General features: G+C 44.9%; 1 protein-coding gene across 1 annotated transcript; it reads right to left on the reverse strand.

The window, feature by feature from the left end:
• Positions 1-25,543, reverse strand: RSL1D1 (ribosomal L1 domain containing 1). Its single transcript, XM_083153309.1, has 9 exons — positions 25,423-25,543; positions 19,114-19,259; positions 17,711-17,849; positions 15,249-15,397; positions 14,066-14,167; positions 13,891-13,984; positions 3,526-3,645; positions 2,546-2,749; positions 1-410 (listed from the first exon to the last, which is right to left on the reverse strand). The coding sequence occupies exons 1-9, from the start codon at positions 25,447-25,449 to the stop codon at positions 75-77; spliced, it is 1,317 nt and encodes a 438-aa protein (XP_083009435.1). The 5' UTR covers positions 25,450-25,543; the 3' UTR covers positions 1-74.
• Positions 25,544-25,995: the final 452 nt, after the last annotated feature.

Below are 25,995 nucleotides of genomic sequence, written 5' to 3' on the forward strand. Positions count from 1 at the left end.
TCATCAGAAATGACTTATAAACTTTTAATTACAAATAAAAAGAAACTCCACAAAATAAATGCGTTGCTATTACATCATACAGACTGGGGGGTTTTAATTTTCTTTTTTTGCTTTGGTTTTGGAGTCTGAGGGGCTTTTTGGGCAGATTTATTGAGTTTCAGCACAGATTTGACAGGTGCTTTCCTGGGAGTCTTTTTAAGAATGCTGCGTCTGGGTGCAGAGTTCTCCTCAGTCTCCTTCCTCAGCGGTTTCACGCTGAGCTGGTCATGCTTTCCTGCAGTTTCCCTCCCTTTCTGGTCACTGTCATTTATTTTGCGCTTCTGGGCTGAACCCTTTGGAGTAGACATCACCCCTTTCCTTTTTTCACCGGCTTTCCACTTTAACACTGACGATTTGATGGTTTCCAGTTTCTGTAAAAGAATCAACATTTTATTTAAATTATTGACAAAGCCTTCTGGTCTGAAGCCAATGTGGGGCACATGCTAACAAATGGTGGTTAAGCCACACCCTTAGAATGCAAAAAAAAAAAAAAAAAAAAAAAAGGAGTGATATCTGTCAGCAAGTCCTGTGGCACAATAGTTTTTGCCTTGTGTGAACCCATAGAAAAAGACCAGGCCAGGCTTTCCTGTACACAGCTGCAACGGATGTGACCATGTTAGAGTAGTCTGCTGGGAGCCAAAATTGGGACTATCAAGCCAGGTTGATGGTTCCAATTTTGGCTCCCAGCAGAAGCAAGGTTTCAATAAGATAGTTAGATGGGTGCAAGGCTGAAGTACTTTGTGTACCACTATACACAGCCAATGAAAACAAAATACATCCTGACAGAAAGAAAGGTGAGGCTAAAACACACCAGAATGCCCATACTTAGATCAGCTCAGGGAGAGACAGCACAAGAGAACGTCACTTAAGCTGGATATACATTGGAGCGACATTGCTCCAATTTGCCTTGTGGTGCATACACACTGTACAATTTTTTTACCAATTTCTTTTGGCCCTTATGAACGATATTGGTCAAAATATCTTTCAGTGTGTATGCAACGAACGATGATGCGCATACCCGCCAGTTGTTCATCAAGTTTGTTAGTCAACTGTGCATGCAGCTCAATTTGGAGATCTTTAAAAAAAAAGCCTATAGACTGTAAATAGAGCGTCTTTAATCTTTTGTCCAGAACATTGGGTTCAATGGAAATTGATCATCAGTGTCTTTCAGTGTACACACGGAAAGATATTTTGACCAATATCGTTCAGAAGGGCCAAAATGAATGAAATTGGTCAAAAAAATTGTACAGTGTGTATGACCAATATACCAACTCCCACAGCTGCAGGCAACATCAGGTGCTGCTGATCAAACCTAGCAATGCAGCTAGTGAACTGGTGCCTGTATAGCAAACTGAATGATAAACAATGTTGTAATGATTTCCTTCATGCTACTCCATAGAATGTTTGTACAGGAGCATTTTCCGAAAACAGTTTGCCAATTTCTCTTCCAATGACAGAGACCTAATCATAGCAAAATGGCCATAAGCACTTAATGAAAGGCCATAATGAAATTGTAAGAGTGAATATAAGGCAAAAGGTGGATATTTGAATGTGACATCAAGTGTGTGGAAATAAGATGTCCATTTCTAGTGTACAGAGACCTCTATTTATACTGGTAAGTAGCGATCTGACCATTTCTCAATGCTTTCTGTACAATCGAACACTCTTGTCTGGTTGTCACCACAATAAAACTATGAATGGAACACACTGATGAAAGTAGGCTCCTTCTTTCATACGAGTTCACCATTGAGTTGTAATTTGTAGGCACCACAAAGAGGGACATTCCCTGCCCCCTGCAGTCTCCACTAGTACCGTATCTAGTGGTCACCAGGCACCACTAAGGGTAGTATTTAATGCCACTCGTCGCAGTCGGCGAGGGGGTTAAACAGCGAGGATCGCAGAAAAAAAAATACCTCGCTGTTTTACCCGCTCGCCCTATTCAACGTTCCGGGGGGGATTCCCCAAACCGCGACTAAGGCAGCGAACCCGCTGTATTTAGCCGCGAGTCTCGCTGCTTCTGCATACGCAGATTTCCCCTCGCTCAAAAAACGGAATGAGGGGGAATTGGTGTATGAGTTGAATACTGACAGGGCGAGCGGTGACAACGAGCAGAAAGCCCTGCTTGCTGTCACCGCTCGCCCACAGCATTGAATAGACCCCCAAGTAGCCACATTTCACATCAAAATGGATCTCACATGGTTTAAGAACAACGTTGAGCACAAGGTCTACTTGCGCTTAGCAGAGAAGGGGCTAACTGAAGAAAATGTGATAAAAACCCGAAACTACTTCCTGTGCAAAGGACACATAAATGAAAATACATCAAGTTCCGCACATAGACTTAATCATCCTGAAACTCCTCTAACTGATGGGAATGTACTATATAACAAAATAGACATGGAACAGCACAGGATAAAAGTGCAAATATGTACTAAAACAAAACAAAATTCAAAAAGGACCAACTCTTCATGGAGTTGATGGTACAGAAGAAAGAACTGATGGCACTCGCCTTCTTTCTGTCCATCTTTGTGCTAGTGGGCTCTTTTATAGGAACTAGCTGAGGAATCTCCTCTTCATCATCATCTTCCTCATTTTGCTGTTTGGGGGAAGTCACTGACTCTTCTCCATCATTTGCTACCATTTCACTTGTATCTCCAGGGACGGCAGTTACCGGCTTGTTGTCCTTAGCAGATTTCTTCTTCGGTTTATCAGACTTTGGTAAAGGAGAGACACACACAATGAGTTACCTTCCCTGTACACATAGCTGATTTGTGAACTACGTGCAATTCGTTTAAAAAATATATAACTGGTCATAGTCCTGTGCTGTGCAAAATATCTGGACAACACACACAGTAAACTGGAAAAGTTATAACATAAGGACGGGATGCATTTATTTTTATTTTTTTTGTTCATAGTTTTACCACTGTGCATTTACCCGTTTTCACCAAATTGCTTATGTATGTATAGTTTCTCCCATTGGGGGCCACTTGCATCAGCACAAAGAGAGGTTTTTGTGTTCCAGCACATGCTCAGTCTATGGCGGCCGCTGGCGTTAGCCAGCGCGAAGAAGAGGTATTCTTTTTTCAGCGCATTCGCAGTGTGGTTCTATGTTCTGGTGTGACATGGCCCTGGCATACAGTCCACAGCCAGTGCAGCTGAATTTATGGAGCAGCAGACTATTCGACAGGTTTGAATGGCAAAATTTGTATAACAGCGGCGGCTCTTAGTACATACGAGCCCGCGATCTGTACATTTAACTCAATAGGCTGGAAATACCACAAAGGAAGACTTGCGGTTTTACGCAATGCGGGGAGATGCGATTTTTTTTGGGTGGAAACTTTGTTAGTACATAAGAGAACACTGTGCCGCCACAGAAAACATTAAATAACGCGGCGGAATATGATAATACATCCCGCCCTAAGAATTTTATTTTTTTTATTACACGTCAAACTTCAAAAAAGGAAAAACGATGAAAGCATGCTCACTTACTCTCTGTACCATTGCCTTCACCATGTCTAGTTCTGTCAGGCTATCCAGAGAAGAGTTGAAGACTGGAAGAGCCACAGACTTCTGGGTTTTCAAATGAAGAACTTTAATGTTTTTCCATTTCTGTAAAAACGGAAAGAACTGGGTAAGTAAATGGGTAACATCAATTATCCCTCCCCTCACTGATAATGATTACACCACTAAATAACATTAATATAGTGAAAGGTGTGTGTGAGTGTAGTATATAACCTCTGGCACATAAATAAGGAATTTGGTACTTACCGATAATTCCCTTTCACCGAATCAGCAGGAGACACTGCAGTCATTACATGTGGGGATAGAGTAGGTGTACTGGAGGAGTGGCACTTTAAGAAAACTTTACTGCTGCAGGCTCCTCCCTCCTCTATCCCCACCCAGACCCCAGTCTTAGAAAAACTGTGTCCGAGAGGAGAAGAGAGACCAGGGCCAGCCCGGTAGGGAACGGAGCTAAAACATAAACAGAGTTAGTAGACAATGCACATAACGTGAACATACTAACAAAACAGAACACATAGGATTTTTGAAAAGTTCCCTATGTAACAATAACTATGCAACAAACATTGCAACAATAGAAAGAGTATATCTTTCACACACACACAAACCACACTAACATCATGGCAGGAGAACCAGTGCTGGGTGGGCGTGCAGTGTCTCCTGCTGATTCGGTGAAAGGGAATTATCGGTAAGTACCAAATTCCTTATTTCACCTACATGCAGCAGGAGCCACTGCAGTCATTACATGTGGGGATACATACCCAAGCTTTTAAGTCCGGGCGGGAGAGCTCTGGGGCTCCTGTAACACTGCCCTACTAAAAGCCGTAGCCGAGCTGGCGAAGGTATCAAACCGATAAAACTTTGCAAACGTGCTAGATCCCGACCAGGTAGCCGCTTTGCACACTTGTGTCAAGGATACACCTCTCGCCATGGCCCAAGAAGTACTTACTGACCTCGTGGAGTGCGCTGACACTCCCGATGGTACTTTCTTTTGTGCATACAAGTAGGCTTCCCTAATTGTACAGCAAATCCATCTTGCCAAAGTCCTTTTTGTCGCAGGCCAACCCCTCTTAAGTGCATCGTAGAGCACAAAAAGGCTGTCAGATTTCCTTAGATGTTGGGTTCGCCTAACATAGACCTGTAAGGCTCTGACTACATCCAGAGAAGCATCTTCACCCTGAAGAACCGGTACCACTATAGGCTGGTTTACATGAAATGCAGAAACCACCTTAGGAAGGAAATTCCTGCTAGTACGTAGTTCAGCCCGGTCCCTGTAAAAGGTAAGGAAAGGAGACTTACACGATAGGGCTCCTAATTCAGAAACCCTACGTGCTGAGGCCAAAGCCAGCAGCATCACCGTCTTCCAAGTCAGAAATTTGAGATCCGAGGTGTCCAATGGTTCAAAAACATCTGACTTCAAAAACTCTAGAACCACCACTAGATTCCATGGTTCCGTAGGAGCAGTGAACGGTGGTTGAAGTCGAAGTACTCCTTTCAAAAAGGTTTGTACTTCAGGAATCAGCGCTATCCTGCGATGGAAGAATACTGAGAGGGCTGAAACCTGAACCTTGAGAGAAGCAAGCTTCAAACCTGATGCAAGTCCCGCCTGCAGGAATTCAAGAAGTCTAGCCAGAGAAAAGATTGCCTTTGGCACCTTCCTGGCCTCGCACCAGCGGATGTATGACTTCCATATTCTATGGTAGTGAGACGCTGTTACATCCTTCCTTGCCTTAAGCATTGTAGGAATGACCGTTCCTGGTATACCTCTTCTCTTCAAAAGTTCGGCCTCAACCGCCATGCCGTCAAACGTAGACGAGGCAAGTTTTGGTAGACGAATGGACCTTGCTGCAGCAGGTCTTCTCGCAGCGGCAGGCGCCAAGGTTCCTCCACCAACAGGTCCCTGAGGTCGGAGTACCACGGACGCCTGGGCCAATCTGGAGCGATCAAGATGACTTCTACTGCTCCCCTCTTTATCCGTTTGAGTACCTTTTGAAGTAACGGAATAGGAGGGAAGAGATATACCAGGTCGAAGTTCCAGGGGATGGAGAGGGCATCCACTGCCGCAGCCGCTGGATCCTGAGCCCTTGCACAATACTGCGGAAGTTTGTGATTCAGTCTGGATGCCATGAGATCTATCTGTGGCATCCCCCATCTCTGAACCAGCTGTTGGAAAACCTCCGGATGAAGGCCCCACTCTCCCGGGTGGAGATCCTGCCTGCTGAGGTAATCCGCCTCCCAATTTTCCACTCCTGGAATAAAGACTGCGGAGAAACCGGTGGTGTATGTCTCTGCCCAGGACAGAATCGGGCGGACTTCCCGCATGGCTGTCCTGCTCCTGGTGCCCCCTTGTCGGTTGATATAGGATACTGCCGTGATGTTGTCCGACTGTATCCTTACCGGCAAGCCGACAAGTAGGGGGTGGGCCTGAGCCAGTGCCAACCTGATAGCCCATAACTCCAAGATGTTTATGGGTAACCGGGCTTCCTGGCTGGTCCAAAGACCCTGGAAAGTGCGACCCAGCGTGACCGCACCCCAACCCCGAAGGCTGGCATCTGTGGTCACCATGGTCCAGACTTGAGACTGGAAGGAGCGACCCTTGGTAAGGTTGGATGTATCCAGCCACCATTGAAGAGAGAGTCGAGCTTCCTTGGAAAGAACAATGGTCTTGTGGATTTGAAGATGGGACCCCGACCATTGAGCCAGAAGATTGCCTTGGAAGGTCCTGGAATGAAACCTTCCGTAAGATAGGGCCTCGAAGGCTGCCACCATCAGGCCTAACAGCTTGGTGCACAAATGCACCGATACTCTGCGAGGCGTCAGAACCTGACGAACCCTCTGCTGGATAACTGTGACTTTGGATAATGGCAGAAAAACCCTTTCCTGGACAGTGTCGAACAACAGACCCAGAAACAAAATCACTTGTGTTGGTTCCAGCTGTGACTTTTTGAAGTTCAGGATCCATCCGTTCTGAACCAGGAAGTCGCAGGTAGTCCGGGCATCCTGTTGTAGCTTCTGCGGTGAGGATGCTTTTAGGAGTAGATCGTCCAGATAGGGCACAATCGTTATCCCCTGAATCCGAAGGGCTGATATCATGCAAGCCATAACCTTTGTGAAGGTTCTTGGAGCTGATGAAAGACCGAAAGGGAGTGCTCTGAACTGGTAATGCTGATTGCGAATAGCAAACCTGAGGAACCGATGGTGTGGTTCCCAGATCGGGATATGCAAATAGGCATCCTTTATGTCCAGAGATAAGAGAAACTCCCTTGGCTCCAGGCTTGCAATGACTGACCTTATGGATTCCATCTTGAACCTGTGGTACACGATGTAATCGTTGAGGTGCTTCAGATTGAGAATGGGTCTTACCGAACCGTCCGGCTTCGGTACTAGAAAAAGACTTGAGTAGTAACCCAGCTTTTCCTGAGCTTTGGGGACAGGTATAACGACCCCTGCTTGTAAAAAACTTTGAATGGAGTTGACCAAAGCTGCTTGTGTTGTTGCTAAAGCAGGTAGGCCTGTTGTAAAAAATCTGTTCGGCGGAGCCTGAACAAACTCCAGTTTGTACCCGTGTTCCACAATCTGAAGCACCCAACTGTCTCGACAGTGAGACCTCCAGACGTTCTCGAAGAGGGATAACCTTGCGCCCACCTTGGGGTCCCCCAAATGGGCGGGAAGCCCGTCATGCCACAGGTTTGTCTGCAACCTTGGGTTCTGCACGGCGGGTAGAGGTAACTGCGGCTGCGGCACCTCTGCCACCTCTGCCTCTACGCCCTCGAAAGGACGAAAAGCCTCCCCTGGCACGTCCTCTAAATGAGGCGCCCCCTCTAAAAGCCCGAAAGGACGGACCCGTAAATTGTCTTTTCGGTGGGGGAGTGGCCGAAGGGAGGAAGGTAGATTTACCTCCGGTAGCTTGAGCAATGAGCTTGTCAAGCTCAGGCCCAAACAACATATCTCCCGCATAAGGCAAAGCTTCTACTGCCTTTTTAATGTCGGCCTCCGCCTGCCAAGACCTTAACCAGATAGTACGTCTGGCCAATACAGCTGAAGCTGAGATTTTTGCCCCCAACTCAGCTACATCTGAAGCAGCTTCTCCTGTATAGGCAGCTGCATCCTTGACATACAGAGCCAGCTGTAGCAGCTCTTCACGGGGCCTACCGCTCTGTAAACCCAATGCAAGCTCCTCAGCCCATTTCTCCATGGCCTTACTGACCCAGGCTGAAGCTAAGGCTGGTCTGAGTAAAACCCCTGCCGTGGTGTAAATAGATTTTACCGTGGTCTCAAGACGACGGTCAGGAGCCTCCTTCAGAGCCACAGCAGCCTGAACTGGAAGCGTGGTTCGCTTGGAGAGCCTGGACAGCGAGACATCAGCTGGAGGCGGAGTCTCCCATTTTTCCCTAGATTCAGGAGAAAAAGGGTAGAGCAGTTTCATGCGCCTAGACAATTGGAATTTTCTGTCTGGCGTTTTCCACACATTAATAAGTGGTCTGTCCAATTCATCCGAATCAGGGAAGGTAACCTGATGCTTTTGTGTCCGACCAAATATGGACAAAGGAACAGGAGCATCCTCCTTAACCAAATTAAGTGTGGTGCGAACTGCTTGAATCAGGCCCTCTACCCCCTGAGGATCATCACGCTGTAGCGCCTCATCCTGAATGTGTTCAGGTTCATCTACCTGAAGTAAATCCACATCCTCATCCCCATCAGTATCAATATCAGCTCCCTGTATTGAACCTATGGGTGATCTAGGACGCTTTTGTGGAGGGCGTGAAGGGCCAGCCACTGGGTTGGACAAAGAGCCCACAGACTGTATAAGGGTCTTAACCCAGGCTGGTTCAGTAGAACCCATCATGGAGAGGTGAGCCTGAAAACGCTCCCTGTCCTTCCTGGAAGCAGCTAATTCTGCAGCTAATCCAGCCAACACATCCTGTAACAAAGGTTCAGAAGAATCTGACTGAGAAGTCTGTGTCTGAGGCTCCACATCCTGTGTGTGCTTTGCCTGATAACAAGATTCACACAAAGAGACACCCTTTATATGCTGGGTGAATTGCTCCTTACAAGTTTTACAGGTGAAAACTTTAAGAGCAGCCTTGGAGGCAGCTTTTCCTGCCATATTGTCAGTGTATGAGATTAGTTCTAGAATCACACACTCACACAGACACAAATATACCAAGTGCACACACTGTAAGCAACAGATATTCTATGCCTAGAGCAGCGGAGCTGAGCTAGGATAGGGAGGGGGAGCCTTCCGCCCTTGTATCAGAGATTATGCACAATCTCTGTAAACTGTGCACAAAAATAATCCCCCAGTAACCGACAGACCTTCTCTGTAGTGGATAAGGGGGAGCGCTGGACTGCAGTGCGTGCGCTGGAGCGCGGTACACGATGTCCTCAGATCAGCCTTGCGGTGGGACAGCAATGGCGCCGGCAGAGAGAGAGAAGGAAAGAGAAAGGGCGGCACCCGGTGACGTCACCTAAGCCCTCCCTCTCCCTCCGGCGCGTAGCTTTGCTAGAGCGGAGCGCTGTGTACAGCCTCCGCTCTGATTCTGTCCCCACTGACGCACACCAAAATGGCGGCCGTCAGGACTTCGGCTGCTGTAACATTAGAGAACGGGTGCGCCCGCCCGTCTCAGGCCACATTTCGGCGCACAGCGCCGCTTACCTGCAGCGATGCTGCCTTCATTCCTGGAGCAGTGGCCAGGCCTTGGACCCGTAACGCGAGCCGCGTGCAGCTGCGGCGGGTCCCCGATGCGGTGGCACCGGTGGCCGGATGCGTGGAAGGCGCACTGCGGGCAGTGGCGACCAGCACCCCTCCAGGTCCCACGGAGCAGGCAGACCCTGCGGAGGGGTCTGCCTGATGTTCAGCAGTAAAAATAAAAATTTCCAAAGAATAAAAATAAAAGTAAAAAGACCTAACTCCCTGAGGAGAAGAGGCCCAGAGAACCTACTCCTCCGGGCACTTTTTCTAAGACTGGGGTCTGGGTGGGGATAGAGGAGGGAGGAGCCTGCAGCAGTAAAGTTTTCTTAAAGTGCCACTCCTCCAGTACACCTACTCTATCCCCACATGTAATGACTGCAGTGGCTCCTGCTGCATGTAGGTGAAAATATATTTAACAGTATACAATATACACTAGAAAAACCAAGATAAAATGAAACATATAGAAGGTGCACTTAAGAAAGAGAGTGTCTAAGCCACAGATTACAGCTGTGTGATGAAGGTCTCAGCAGCCACCACAACGGAGGAATGCCAACCTTCAGAATACAGTGAGAAAGCAAAAAGGACTATGTGGCCCTTAATAAACCATCACAGTAACAATAAATCACAATTTATTAAACAGTAAAGTGGGCACAATTCTCTCAAAGGAATTGTGTTGTGCCAACTGTTCCTTTGGGGGACCTTCAGTCAAATACAATTTGGCAATCTACAACCAGCTGGCGTTGGTTCCCACTGACTGATGCCCCTTTCAGACCGCACATATTAACTGGTATCAGGGTTCGCAAAAACGCGATATAGCGCGTATTTAACCCCAAAACAGTCCCCGGGGACTCAGCTGTCAAAACTAAAGGGGTCCCCGAGGACGCGCTGTGCAGATTCAGATTCTTAGTGTTCACGCTAGGCTTTTTTCACAGGGCGCTGCGCCCTGCCCCTTTCATAGCTGCCGATTCCCGCCCTGCCCGTTTCTGCCCGCCCTGCATAGTTATTAGCCACTGCCGCGCTAGAAGTCTCCTCCTGCTGACAGTATAAACTGCTAGCGCGGCAGCGTGTGGACAGTCACTCCCCCCTCACCCGCCCCTTAAGTCTGACATGCCGCTCACCTCCTATGGGTTTGAGCGGCTGTCAGCTATTCCACAGAGCAAGTCTCCCCCCCCCCCCCCCCCTGCTGACATGCCGCTCACCTCCTATGGTTTGAGCGGCTGTCAGCTATTCCACAAAGCAAGTCCGTCCGTCCGTCCCCTGCCACGCCACGCTGACATGCCGCTCACCTCCTCGTGTGTGAGCGGCTGTCAGCTATTCCAGATGAGATTCTTCCTCCACCTGCAGCGCTGACAAGCCGCTCACCTCCTCGTATGTGAGCGGCTGTCAGCTATTCCAGGTGAGATCCCTCCTCCCCCCTGCAGCGCTGACATGCCGCTCACCTCGTATGTGAGCGGCTGTCAGCTATTCCAGATGAGATCCCTCCTCCGCCCTGCAGCGCTGACATGCCGCTCACCTCCTTGAAGTGGACGGCGTGTCAGCGCCGCAGGGGGGAGGAGGGATGCCCTCTGGAATACCTCACAGGCGCTTACGAAGCTGGCCTTGGCCCGCAGCAGGAGCTGGCACTAGAGCGGGTGCAGCAAGGGGCCATACACTATTCCGCTCTCCTAATCTCCCACAGGTGTGTCCCAGCTCCACCTTCCCTTCTTAACTTTTTTATTCAACAGCTGCCTCTGCGCTGCTCCGTCTGACTCTAGCAGTGGCAGCCCCTGGTTCTTCATCCTGGCACCCTAGCGCACCCCCCCCCCCCCCCGTCTATACAACTGTGCAGCTGCTGATTTTCTACTCCATCACACCCCCCCCCCCCATTTCAGGGGTCAGTAATGTCAGCACTTTGTTAGTGATCCCCTGGGTGAGCCCTGCAGTTGCTGCCTGGCATCCCGCACCTCTAAATGTCGGCGATGCTGCAGCGCTGTCCGGATAACAGAATTAGGACACTGGGAGGACATGCAGGGAGCAGAGACGACCAGAATACTGAGGAGCCGACGAGGGCACAGCTGCTTATGGTGAGTTACTGGCCTGCAGGTGTCTCATACAGAAATGGTGAAGAGGGGGAGGGGATTGTCTGTAGGGAACTGGGAGGATAGTGAAAATTATATATAGGGAGATTTATTAGAGGGGGTCAGTAGTGTAGTGGTGGGTATAGAGGGATCCGTAGTGTAGTGGTGGGTATAGAGGGATCCGTAGTGTAGTGGTGGGTATAGTAGGGTGAGTAGTGTAGAGGTGGGTATAGAGGGATCCATAGTGTAGCGGCGGGTATAGAGGGGTCCGTAGTGGAGTGGTGGGTATAGTAGGGTCAATAGTGTAGCGGTGGGTATAGTAGGGTCAATAGTGTAGCGGTGGGTATAGTAGGGTCAGTAGTGTAGAGGTGGGTATAGAGGGATCCATAGTGTAGCGGTGGCTATAGAGGGGTCAGTAGTGCTGTAATGTGTACTGGGCTGTAATGTGTACTGGGCATAACGGCGTGTGCTGTAATGTGTACTGGGCATAACGGCGTGTGCTGGGCATAACGGTGTGTGCTGTAATGTGTACTGGGCATAACGGTGTGTGCTGTAATGTGTACTGGGCATAACGGTGTGTGCTGTAATGTGTACTGGGCATAACGGTGTGTGCGCATGTAAACAAACATGCCCTAAATACTTTAGCGCGCGCCTTCGGCGCGCACTGTCCCTGTTTTTGGGTTTATATAGTTTCTAGTGTATGTATCTTTATGCGAGTCGGCCAATTCATACTCTCCCCCCCCCCCCCCCCCCCCCGACCCACATGTGCCATGCTGGGGAGAAGGCGAGAGGAGGCTTTATTCCGTTGGGACCCAGAAAAGGTCAGGTAGGACCCCCATTTTTAGAAGTGAAGGGTCCCCGGGACCCACTTTTTTGGGTGGTTTTCGCGAACACTAGGTATATTGCCATTTTTTTTACTGTTTCAAAATGGTAATATGTGCAGTCTGAAAGGTCCAGAGTGAATTTACAGTTTTAAAATAACTGGTATTTTAAAACGGTAAAAAAAAAAAAAATCAGGGTCCTACCAATTTCAGACCCGTTTTTTTTGCTGTCTGAACGGGTCTGAAATGGTACCCAGGCAGCAGTGAGCACTATTGGTCCCCAGCGCAGTGCATATTTAATGAGCCGGATTCTCATTACATATGCGCATATGCAATGAGCGGCCTGCTTATTAAATATGCACTGCGCTGGCTCAGAGGGGATCAGCCAATGCTCAGTGTCAGACCCCCTACCCTTACCCCTGAACCTGCATATTCCACAATCTGTGCTACCCTGCCAGATACTCCTCTACAACAAGGGAGCGCTACATGACTTTGGCTGTAACATCCTGACTGGCCGTGTGAGCATCACTCAGTGCAAAGACTTGCACATTACTGCTAAAACCGGTCTGAATTGGGGGCTCCTCTGACACCCTTTACCTCCTGTACCCCAATATTGTATATAAGCAATATAAACATGGGACTTGACAGTTTATAAATTATCTACGGGCACTCCATAGCTCACTGTTTGACCCATTCCTTTTCTGGATCGAACTAAAGTTATATATTAACCAGGCGTAACCAGCACCTAGTTACAAATACAATAATGTGACATCATTTTATACAAATTAAACACCAGTAATAAAATGATCCCCCCCGGCTGGTTATTTATACTGATTTGTTGCTTTTTTATTTTTCTATTTACGGTTGAATAAATTGTCCTTTTTGCTTTATTCAAATATACACAATATTTAGGATATGACTTATGAATTGCTGCTGGGCAAATTTGCTTTTATGTCTGTATTATTGGGAATTTAAATATTGTGCCGCTTCTATATCTTATAATTTTGACTGTGGACCTTCCCATTGTTGACATTCCGACCTTATGAAAAGGGTCGACATGGCTGTGTCCACCTTTAGTGGTCAACCTAATCTACGTTGGCCTTCATGATGTTGACCTAGCGACCATACCCTGTGCAGATTAGAGCCACACTTGTTTTGTGTAACATTTTTATAGTACCCAGCAGCGGCCCCCTTTGCGGCAGCCCACTATTGGTGCTTCAGCCCATAGGCAGCAGCGGCTACTGATAAAACCTATAGAGTCCAACGAGATGAATGGAAAATAATGAATCTTCACACGAGCCCTTGCCTACACAAATATGCACAAGGGATACTTCTGGTAGATGCAAATAAACCAATATCTTCCGCGTGTAAGAGGAAACAGAAGCAACCGCTGAACATAGACTCTACACACAGATTGGTTGAAAATGAACCAATGAAATCAGAAATGCCACTGTACCACAGTACTGAACACTTCTATTAATAAAGAAGCACAGACCGTAATTCTTTTGTTATGGTATCAACTTAATAAACAGAAACACCAAGGTATAAATGACCTCACTATCAGAGGGAAACGAGCAGCATTCGGGGAGGAGGAACCCATAAATATGACACGTGCACGTTTTTCCATAGATGCTCACACAATTTGCGCTATCCCATTTATTCAGCCCAGTATTCTATACAGATAGTAATAACTTGAAAACGAGCATGATGGGATGGTTAGCATGGTCTCATAGCCATACCAATGTTATACACAAGAAGCACGTACCATTGGGAGCTTCTCAGCTAAGGCTTTAGCAACAGTGAGTGTGTTTTCAACAATATCGGCCACTTCCATGCCAGTGTGACCAACACGAATTGCGCTGTGAGGGGAGGAAATAACAGTGAGAAAAGTGTTGCTTGTCAATATAATCTCATAAGCAGCACAACTCCCAATAACTCACTAGCAGCAGCCTTTGTTGGTTATATGAAGCTGTGTCCCCTGGATATGGCGATTCAGTTCCGCAGCCAGATGTTTGCTCTTCAGGTTCACAGATTGGGGCTCTCTGGAAACAAGAATGGCACACTGATTATAAAAAAAGATTGATTCCTTGAAGGTACCACCTAAAACTTTCTTTATCTTAAGATTGCACACTGTGTAGGAATAGCAGCACTTTCACAAAAGCCTCAAGACAAATGCTGCTTATATTCGACAAAACATAGGTTACAATACTCACAAATGTTTATATATATATATATATGTCCATAACATTAAAAGCTTAAGAATGTGTGTACCCCGCCGATTGTTAAGCCCCCCCCCAATACAGACAAGTCAGACCTGATTTCCCCGGGAGGGCTAACACACGATTATGCACTTGATGAGCAGTTTTGAGAAGTTTTGCAGGCGATATATAAAACATGAAACTCCCAGAAAGCTGCAGGTGAAAGGAAGCCGCCCTGCCCAGATCCCTTCACGAAGAGCTGGACTGCAAAAAAAAAACACCATACAAATGAATGGGCAGACACTGTTTGGCCGAGAGAGCTCTCAGCCATTCAGTGGCTGCCCATTCATTTGCATGCTTTTTTCTTCTTCTTTAAATTCACGTGCCACCCAGCTTCCCCCGCCTCCATCTCTTCGTCTAACCACCCAACTCTGGCCTGCCCATAAGATTTATCTTATGTGCAACCCGTACGACCTCTGACTCAATGTGCACAGGACCATTGGATTGGATGTCATACACATGCAATATGGGACAATTTCACGGCCCGATCCATCGGGATCAAATCACAAAGTGTAGGGGGCCTTAACATTGGCCGCCCCGTACACACTGAATGATATGTTGAGCAACCTCGCAATATGGCTCAAGGGCGCATATTCATGTATTCCATAGATTAGTATGTTGTCTTCCCCTCGGACGTGCAGCATGCCCAAAGCGATGACTTGGCAAACACCCCATGTGAGCAAGCGGTAGTGGGTACAGAATAGACGATATGCCCAATTTGTTGACCTGACCTGATGATATGTCGCCTAGTGTGTACCCAGCAATACACGTTAGATCATCTTTTTCCCACTACAATCTTTATCTTTTATCCAGTATGAGCTGCAAGATCGTAATTACCAGGTACCCGTTCCAAGCTGTCATTTACCTCTTTTCCTTGTAGAAATGTTTTCCAATAAGCGATGGCAGTAATCGGCGTATTCTACTATCAGAGAGGAACAGGTCATGATTGCTCAGCAAACGGCGCTTCGCTTCAAAAGGCTTGTATTCTTTTTTCAATTTTTTAAGAGAAATGACCTGTAACACCGCATCAAATAATCATATTAAACTTAAGCTCACACTCTAAATAAACAAAGAAGGGATTAAATTTAATGCAATGTTAATGCAGGGCATCGTCGCAAGTAAGGTTATAATGTTAAATAGTGCAAATAAATATATAAAATACAGTAATTTCATTTAAATAAAGGTAACAAAAAAAATCAATGTTATAATTGTAACACTGAACTACTTTCATTATACAGGAGTCCAGTTAAGGCAAACGGCAGGTGTTGACACGTCAACAACGTCTAAGACACCACTCCACATTTATACCTGAGGTTCGGTAAAATCGACATTGGTGTGTCGGTAGTGGAAACAGTAAGCTGAAGTTGTGTCTATAGTAAAACCAAAAAACAAACTACTGTTTGGAAAGATAATCTGCTAATAACAATAACCATTTGGGTACTTGTGAGTTATCCGGGCTGCCGATTTTTTCATCGCGCCCGAAAAATCGCGGGCATCGCGTCGGTCGCGGCCATTATAAGGGGCCGCGATGCGACCGACGCGATTTTCCATAGACAGTAATGTTAAAAGACGCGATGGACCCGATTTCCCATACACAGCAATGTTAAAATTATTACAGTAATGTTAAATGATGTGCAAAATAAAATGACAATGTGAAATGGGCCAATATGGCCATTTCACATTGGATATGTTTTTTAAAAAAATGTTTCATGGCCCCGTTAACGCCACCCCACTATTGACGCCAACCCGAAGCGTGGCGAGCGCAGAGAGCCCGCGAGGGGCGGCGGTACGCGTCCTCCGACCTTTTCATACCCCTACTATCCACGTCGGCGTGGTGTTGAGAATAGAAAGTGTGGCGAGCGCAGCGAGCCCGAAGCGTGGCGAGCGCAGCGAGCCCCGCGAGGGGACGCGGACACCTGTGAAGCCCGCGAGGGGACGTGTATACCTGTGAAGGTATCCGCGTCCCCTCGCTGTGCTCGCCACGCTTCGGGCTCGCCACACTTTCTATTCTCAACTCCACGCCGACGTGGATAGCAGGGGTATGAAAAAGTCGGAGGACGCGTACCGCTGCGCTCGCCACGCTTCGGGTTGGCGTCAATAGCGGGGTGGCGTTAACGGTGGTGGGGGCCATGAAACATTTTTTTTTAAAACATATCCAATGTGAAATGGCCATATTGGCCCATTTCACATTGTCATTTTATTTTGCACATCATTTAACATTACTGTCATACATTTAACATGGGAAATCGGGTCCAGTAATTTTAACATTACTGTCTATGGGAAATCTCGGGCATCGCGTCGGTCGCGTCGAGGCCCCTTATAACGGCCGCGACCGACGCGATGCCCGCGATTTGGGGGTAAATCGCGGGCATCGCGTCGGTCGGGTGTCCTTAAGTTAACTAAACTTAAGGACAAAATCGGCAGCCCGGATAATTCACATGTACCACCATTTGCTCCCAAATGCTGAAAAATGCATAAAAAGTTGTACCTGAATTGGATACCTGTAAAACCATAACACAGGTGTCCTAAGGTGAGCCCTCCCATGAAGCAGAAGGGTAAAAGCTTAGCTCAAAAGATGACGCACTATATGACAGCAAGGAAGCGGTTTTCTGGCATTTAAGAGAAAAGGACTGATTGTCATCTGATCCTAATACATTACTTCTATACCAGGAATCGCCTTTCCCCAGATATTAATTTAGAAATAACCAACATTTAAAGTGACCAAGTGCCATATTATATTGATATAGGGAAATTACCCTAAAAACAACACAGCTTCTTGTTATAAACTAGAACATTAGGGAACATTAAATTTGAACAGGCACTTAACTTACAGCTACTGTACTCTATATCAATAAAGGCATAATTAATAGCGTGGAAACCATATTCGGGTTGAGTATCCCTTATCCAGATATCCGTTATACAAATTATCCTGAAAACCATAGTTTCCAAAATGTACCTTTTTTTTGCTAAAAGCACTACTGCGGACAGCTAACTGGCATATCTGAGGACATCTGTAAATGGCACTACCGGGAACATGATATATAACCGGCACTAAATATGTGCAAGAATATAATTGTTTAGCATTCAAATTCAGTACCCGAGACAGTACACAAACCGTTTTGTGTTTTGAAACCTTGTTTCATGCACAAATAAAATATATTTGTGTGTATTTTGTACAACATAAATGCAAAATGCCTCAAGATACGTCATTGAAACAATAATAATTGTATGCATGTTGGCTAAGGGATGCTCAACTAACACAAATACATTTAATCACTACATTCAACATTTTGACTAAACTACTGTACTATGCACCTAGGAATTTACCTCAGTTATCTGTGTAACTCCATGTTGACTGAGCAACTTTTTGTAGAATTTCTCTGTCTGGTCAGCATTCATGTTTGGCTCATCTTTGGTGAAGAGGCAAACTTCACATGTACTAGGTCTAATTCCATGAGGAAGTGGACTGCGGGACAAGATGAAAACCAATACATATTGAGTCCACACTCACACTTCACCCGGTTACCACAATACAGGTTATCTAAGCATGGTTTGTGACTGAGTTTTGGAATTTGGTAGATAAAAAAAAAAAAAAAAAAACACACAACTAGAGAAGATAGAAAACAATTTTCATTACCAAGTTCGATGACCGAGGTTAAAAAGTTCCAAAGTGTTTGTTTCAGGTAACCATTTAACATTATACAAGCAGTTTCACTTCATATATTATTACACCTTTATTTATAAAAGTTTTAGACAAAAACAAATACACTGAGAGCTCATTACAGGATTGCCCTGAACCAGACCCCCAGGACCCCAAAGTTCATGCTAAAACCCACCAGCTACCCGTCCTTGGGCCCAAGAACTCCCTCTGGATATAATTTAAAAAAAAAAAATTGCCACTCCAGGAACTCCTTGCTCTACCGGAGCTAATTACAAGTGAGATTTGTTCATAGTGAGTGTTTGAGACGTTGCAAATTGAAGGGACTCATACAAGGTAAAGTGGTCATTCTAGGAACGGGACTTTACCTCAACATTAACCACCCATGTGAGAGACTGCACATTTAATACTCCAATATTCATGGTTACTCTTGATTTTGTTAGTAAATTTAAATAAAATGTATAATTTTTATTAGTGTTTTAATATAGTTTATCCGAATAAATATTATCATTTAATTATCCCATTATATTTTAAATGAATCCTCTCTCAAATTAAGCTCCTGTGGTTTTCTTGTATTTGTGTATTTAGCTTTATTAGCGGGAACGACTCTCCCACTTCACACAGCAGCTCAGAATATTCATCCACTTCATCCCTTAGGGGGGATTTACCTAACACCGAGAGCTCATGTATGGATACATCATACATCTGAGTTTTAGGTTACAGAAGTATTGAAGTAAGATTTACAATCACAGCAATATGTATTAAATAAAATATTGGGAGCATTTAGATTTAACACTGCATGGTGGCTACTGCTGCTAAAGTAACATGTAGATTGTGTCCGATAGAGTAAGTCATTTTCCAATATTTTGCATTTTAGATGCAGTAGCATGAAATGCATTGCCACAATCTAGAACAGACATAGGTATTGGTAGTGAAATGCCATCTGCCCATTACAGGGAGACAACTTCTGCTATATTGTAGGCAAATAGAATACCATTGTAAAATAAAAAAAAATGGAATTAGTCTTTTACTATGCTTTCCAAGTAAATAAACAGCAGACAAAGGAGCTTACATTCTGATGGTTTGTGAGCGACTTGGAATTTTCCATACAGTAACCATTAAGGATATCTGGTCATGTTCATTCAGCAACAATGAATTAGCCTTCGCCTTCTCCTTTGTTTTCTGAAAGGCAAAAAGAGCCTGTATCGCCTTCTTAACCTGAAAAAAAAAAAAAGAGAATACAAAATCAAGATCATTTACTTCAACATTAGGATCTACTTCTCTTATTAAACCACTAGAAGAATGTGCTATACTTTAAAAGGAAAGGGTATTCAATCCCGTGCCATTTTTGCCTGATCCAACAGTAACTTGACAGTTGGAATTCAATATTCCGACTTTCAAAAAAAGTCGGTGGATCGTCAAAAACAGCAGTGGATTGTCAAAAAAACGTAAATTCAACAAACAGATATGACTTTTTAAAAAGTCGGATCTGACTCCCTTCAATGCTGTTGTTAACGGCAGTAATGATTTGTGAGTGACAATATTTCCCATGTCAGTAAATATCAGCACAGATTGATTACCCACCCCAAATATCTTATATGAAGCCAACAGTAGTATAATTTTATAGAAATACAGATGTGTCCACATACATCTGTCCTCTGTGTGCTGCAAGTCACGTTACACAACATGTGAGTGCTGTCTCTTTTCATGCAAGTTTTTCCTTTATAATGCATCTTATTCACAAAGTTATGCAAATAGGACGCAGTTTATGCAGAATTAAAATAAGCAGCATGCTAACATTTTGTGAGCGACTGCGGCTGTATCTGCATACAAAATGCTACATTTTTAAAGAAAACACTGAAAAGTATAATTTTGTATGCATATACAGCCACAGAATATAGGCATGCTGCGTATCATTTTTAATCAGCAGAGACTGATTGTGTCTCCTATTAGCATAACTTTGTGAATAAGATTAATTTTAATGGAAACAAAATTCACAAAAAGATGCTCAGCGCTACCGAGTAGGACACTTGTAAGGCACAACTAGAAGAGCTATTAATGTATTTTGACACATAAATTAACCAAAAAAAAAAGTGACTTCAGTGAATGTTCCAGAAATGCAATAACTACCTACTTTCCTGCAAAAGTAAAACAGTAAAGGCCTGTACACACTGTACAATAAAGACAGACTATATGCACAATAACGATATCATTAACACAGGGCTCGACAAACCCCGGTCGCCAGGGTGACCAGATTCTGCTCCCTGGTGACCTGGTCTTGGCCACGTGGGCTAGTGGTGCAGTCGTCAACCCCCCTCCCACCGGCTGTATAGGAGCCAGAGAGAGGCAAGAGCAGTTCGGTCGTGGTGAGCGGTTCAGGAGCCAATCAGAAGCAGCAGTGGTAGATCGGCTCCTAATTGGCTCCAATCTGGCGCATGTTTTAAAATAGCCGTGCCGCTCCTGCTCTGACATGGGGGTTTTCGCCTGCTCTGGCCTCCAGCAGCCATTCGGATGTTCTCCTAATTTACACTCGGATGCCCGTTATGCCGGCTCTCCCGCTCCCTTCACTGGGTTTTGCCGCACTAGAAGCCACGGTATATGCAGAGTGCTGCGGTTGCTGGAGCCGCTGCTGTGTAGGAGCCAGTTGTCACCTGGCACTTCCAGGCAATTGTGGCCACCCCACCCGGCAGTTCAGCCGGTGCAGCAGTATGAGCACCACGCTCAGCCCGACCCGCATCTCTCACCTGCAGGAGAAAGAGGCGCTGCAACAGCTCACTGAATGATCGCCTGCTCTCTACATAGACAAGGTGCAGGTCAGCAAGTTAACCCCATAGTGGCAGAGCATGTTAACCCCTGGCAGACCATGGTAACCCCATAGCAACAAGCATTTACCCCCTTGGAAACCCCGTAGCAACAAGCATTTATCCCTGGCAGACCATGGTAACCCTGTAGCAACAAAGCATTTATCCCTGGAAGACCATGGTAACCCCATAGCAACAAGCATTTACTCCTGGCAGAGCATGTTAACCCCTGGCATTAAGCATGAAACCCATAGCAACGAGCATGTAGGTAAATGGAACTTATGTGGAATAATATGTAATTACGGCCTGTGGCATTATATGTAATGAGCATTAAGATGTTTGGTATAATGTATAATGGACATTACGGCATGTGGTATATGTAATGGGCATTATGGTGTGTGTACATTTTTGGGGCACACCTTCGACGCACACTGTCCCTATTATTAGTTTATCTGGCTCCTACATTTTCATCCTGGCTCCTAGATTTTAAAGAAATTTGTCGAGCCCTGCCTTAACAATATTAACGTTCATATTCTCCAGTGTGTATGAATGATAAAGATAACAACGTGCGCTCCCATAGGTCATTATTGACTCCCTTTCTCATCTCTACATGCAGTCAAATTTTACCTATGTCATTTACGAATAGGTGCATATTGTTCAGTGTGTACAAACAATAAGCTATGTTCTTCATAAAACAAAATGGTCAGTGGTAAAGCAAACTTTCTTTATCGTTTGAAATCATTCCGTGTGTATGCACTATATCATTCATTCAGTAGCTTTTGGGAGATCAAGGGAAATTGTTAACAAGATCATTAGCTAACTTTAGCGCATTGTGTGTATATGCTAGAAAAGAAAATGGACAGACACCTAAGTGTCTGTGTGGGGCGCCTGTATGGGCGGTTAGGCCTGCAGCAATCAAATAAAGGGATTGTCAGTCCCTACAAATGACACAAGAACAAGGGAGGGAAGATTGCGCAGAATTGATGACAGAACAAAAAATTAGATAAAAAATAACAATTTTTGTTTAATAAAACATAATTTATATATGTAGTGCAATTGCATGGGGAAGGGGTTAAAAATGTAAAAATGGGGATAATGAAAAAGCTGAGTCCATTACTGGAATATATCACCTTACTCTCAGGCTAGTGAAGAGGGAGATTGAGGATATTTTGTAAGTCCTCCTTGACACTGGGACATAAGATCCTTTGTACAGAGTGTCCTCCAAATGGGAACTGTGTTGGTAATAGTCCTCTCAATGGATTCTCTGTATAGTTGGGTTCTGTTTTGAACTAAGGGTGAGTACCTTAGAAAGGTGGCGTCCCTTCAGATGTGGGTACTCCAATTGGAAATAGGTGGATAGGTGTCCCGGTCTTGTTCTCCTCTGAAGAAAAGTGCAATTTTTCTTTTTCCTTCTTACTTTAGCCAAGGTGGAATAGAAATAAACAGCAGGATGGAAGGGGTAGGTGGCTGGGTAGCCTGGCCAACGCGTTTCACTGCTTAGGAGCAGCTTTTTCAAGGTGGTTTAAACAGGCTGGGGGCAGGGGTATATATACCCATATTGATTAGTAAAACATGTGCACATGTGCAAACAATAATAAATAATTCACAAGTACAAAACGATTATACATAAACCTTTATATGAGCAGGAGACAGAATCTTTCCAGATGGAATATGTTGCATTAGAAAACGAGCGGTGCTTAGCCGCAGAATGACACATTTATTATTCTAGTTCATGTTTACTCAGCCGGCGTCTTCCGACTTCCGGCTGTCCACTTCCGGGTTTTGCAGTGGAACGCAGGTGAGACGCATAGCGCCGTCTCATACTGCGCTGTGTAACACAGAGATGTCTTGGTACACAAACTAATTGGTTAAAATCGGACTGGCAGAAATTTTAACCAATTAGTTTGTGTACCAAGACATCTTTGTGTTACACAGCGCAGTATGAGACGGCGCTATGCGTCTCACCTGCGTTCCACTGCAAAACCCGGAAGTGGACAGCCGGAAGTCGGAAGACGCCGGCTGAGTAAACATGAACTAGAATAATAAATGTGTCATTCTGCGGCTAAGCACCGCTCGTTTTCTAATGCAACATATTCCATCTGGAAGGATTCTGTCTCCTGCTCATATAAAGGTTTATGTATAATCGTTTTGTACTTGTGAATTATTTATTATTGTTTGCACATGTGCACATGTTTTACTAATCAATATGGGTATATATACCCCTGCCCCCAGCCTGTTTAAACCACCTTGAAAAAGCTGCTCCTAAGCAGTGAAACGCGTTGGCCAGGCTACCCAGCCACCTACCCCTTCCATCCTGCTGTTTATTTCTATTCCACCTTGGCTAAAGTAAGAAGGAAAAAGAAAAATTGCACTTTTCTTCAGAGGAGAACAAGACTGGGACACCTATCCACCTATTTCCAATTGGAGTACCCACATCTGAAGGGACGCCACCTTTCTAAGGTACTCACCCTTGGTTCAAAACAGAACCCAACTATACAGAGAATCCATTGAGAGGACTATTACCAACACAGTTCCCATTTGGAGGACACTCTGTACAAAGGATCTTATGTCCCAGTGTCAAGGAGGACTTACAAAATATCCTCAATCTCCCTCTTCACTAGCCTGAGAGTAAGGTGATATATTCCAGTAATGGACTCAGCTTTTTCATTATCCCTATTTTTACATTTTTAACCCCTTCCCCATGCAATTGCACTACATATATAAATGTATGTTTTATTAAACAAAAATTGTTATTTTTTATCTAATTTTTTGTTCTGTCATCAATTCTGCGCAATCTTCCCTCCCTTGTTCTTGTGTTGTGTGTATATGCAGCTGTGCTGAGAACAGTACCTGGCAATGCTGCTTTGATAAAACAGCTTGTCTGAGTAATATGCTTATAGCAAACATAAATGCTCTGAACACAATTAAGGATATGAACATAGAGAAAAAGACAATCAATGCACTGCAGGTCTGACATTATAAACTGTCCAATGTGCTTTTCTGCTTTGTTTTAACCACATTCGAGAAGCTTGCACGCAGTGCGATGGATTGTTATGATTTACGTGTATTTTTTTGTTAAAAGTTGCACCGGAAAAGCCAGTATATGACTAAATAGAATGTATTATTTATTAGAATAGCATTTATTTAAAAAAAAAAAAATATATATATATATATATATATATATATATATATATATATATATATATATATATATATATATATACACACACACACACACACACACACACACACACTTGATTGGTTCAAGTTAAGAACATAGATTAGCGCGACTAAACTGCCTCACAACATCATGAATGCACCACTCCAGAATTATTTCAGGGAACTGAACATCTCCCATCTGCAAAAGAATGGAATATCACCTGATGGAAGCCCAGTACTAACATGGAATGAGGATGTTTGGTCTTATAATGGATCAACAGGCAGTAGGTGGACATGGGTTTTTTACAAGGGATAAAAGTGTGCCTGAAGCATGTCGAGTGCAGCAAGCCATGCAGTACACTTACACAACGTCCATGTCAACTAAGTCGACATAGATACCCCCCCCCCCCCCCCCCAAAAAAAAAGCCTAAAAAAGACCCCATAGGTCAATCTTTTGACCCTGTCAACCTTTCCCATGTGTGGACCAATAGTGGTTGACCTAAAACTTGTCTAGGAACGCTTGGGTATTAACTATGGCTTGACAAATATACTTTGAAACATTGCACTATGGTCTGAAAAGGTGTTATAATTACAACCTAGAGCAGGGATGGCTAACCTTGACACTCTGGCTATTGTTGAACTACACATCCCAGCATGCCCTGATAGTTTTTCTATTTGGCCATGCTTAAACTGATGAGGCGGCATGCTGGGATGTGTAGTTCAACAACAGCTGGAGTGTCAAGGTTAGCCATCACTGACCTAGAGCTTACCCCTATGCAAAGGGCAGCACACACACCAAAAAAAAGCCATCAAATTGACTGCAGTTATGCAACAGGACTGCAAACCCTCCCTAGTGACACTGGATACTTATTAAAAGCTACATTTGACAGACATTGTTGCATTTATTAGAACGTTTGTATATCACAAACAACCTACAGCTTGATAATGTAATAACTTACAGCTGTTACATGTTTAGCTTATTGGCTGTAAATCATTTTATACTAAAATTTCTGCTATCAAAATATTTTTTATTAATGTTTTAGGTTTCTATATGAAAGTGACATTGGTCTTTAGAAATCAGTTATGTGATCATTTAAGACTAAATTTGTATCACTGAAAATATGTTTCTTTCCTGCCTGGCTGACTTTCTTCCCTCTATTATTTGCAGATTTGAGCAATAAAACAGACGCTATGTAACAGCTATAGAAGAAGAATTAGTTGTCACATGCACCGGAGAACTGAGTATTATGGGAGAAGCAGGTCAGAAAGCAGCCCGGCATTATTAACAGGCTGCTCATATGGAGCTAATGTCCCGAAATAGCAAGGACAATGGGACGGCACGCACGTTCCCCTACACGCGTGACCAGCTCACCCATCACCGGGGCTGCCGAGCTTATATTGCGTGGTGTGGTGGGTCTCACCTGCGCGGTGTCCACGCTGTCCGCCATCTTCCGCCTTACACGTGTAGTGCTGCAGCTTCTGGGGGCGGAGGGACGCACTGCGCATGTCTCAACAAGAAAAACTTTATTAAGTGACTCTAGTAACACACAGACTGATACATTATTTAAGAAGTCGACAAGGAAGTGACGGCGGCGTGTCCCACTCCCTGGCAGCATCATGTGCGGTGCGCCTCTCTCATAGGGATTGTCATCGGTGGGTGGGTTACCAATCTATAGTTGCTGCTACCATCGATAATACCATAGATGGGTGGGAAGCGGTCATCTATTAGAATGAACTTAGGTCTACAGTCATTAGGTCGACCCCACTAGGTCGACTGGCAGGAAGGTCGACCTGACTTAAGGTCGACATGGGCCAAGGTCGACATGACTTAAGGTTGAATTTGCATAAAGGTCGACATGAGGAAGGTCGACTGGTCATAAGGTCGACATGGGTTTTTCACTGTTTTTTGAGCCGACGTGCCGACAGGCGGTATTTCATGCCCTACCATCCACTAGGGCGTGGTGGGAGAATAAAATAGTGTGCCGAGCGCAGCG

This window comes from Crinia signifera, chromosome 7, assembly GCF_055691185.1.
Source record: "Crinia signifera chromosome 7, ASM5569118v1, whole genome shotgun sequence".
Lineage (NCBI taxonomy): Eukaryota > Metazoa > Chordata > Amphibia > Anura > Myobatrachidae > Crinia > Crinia signifera.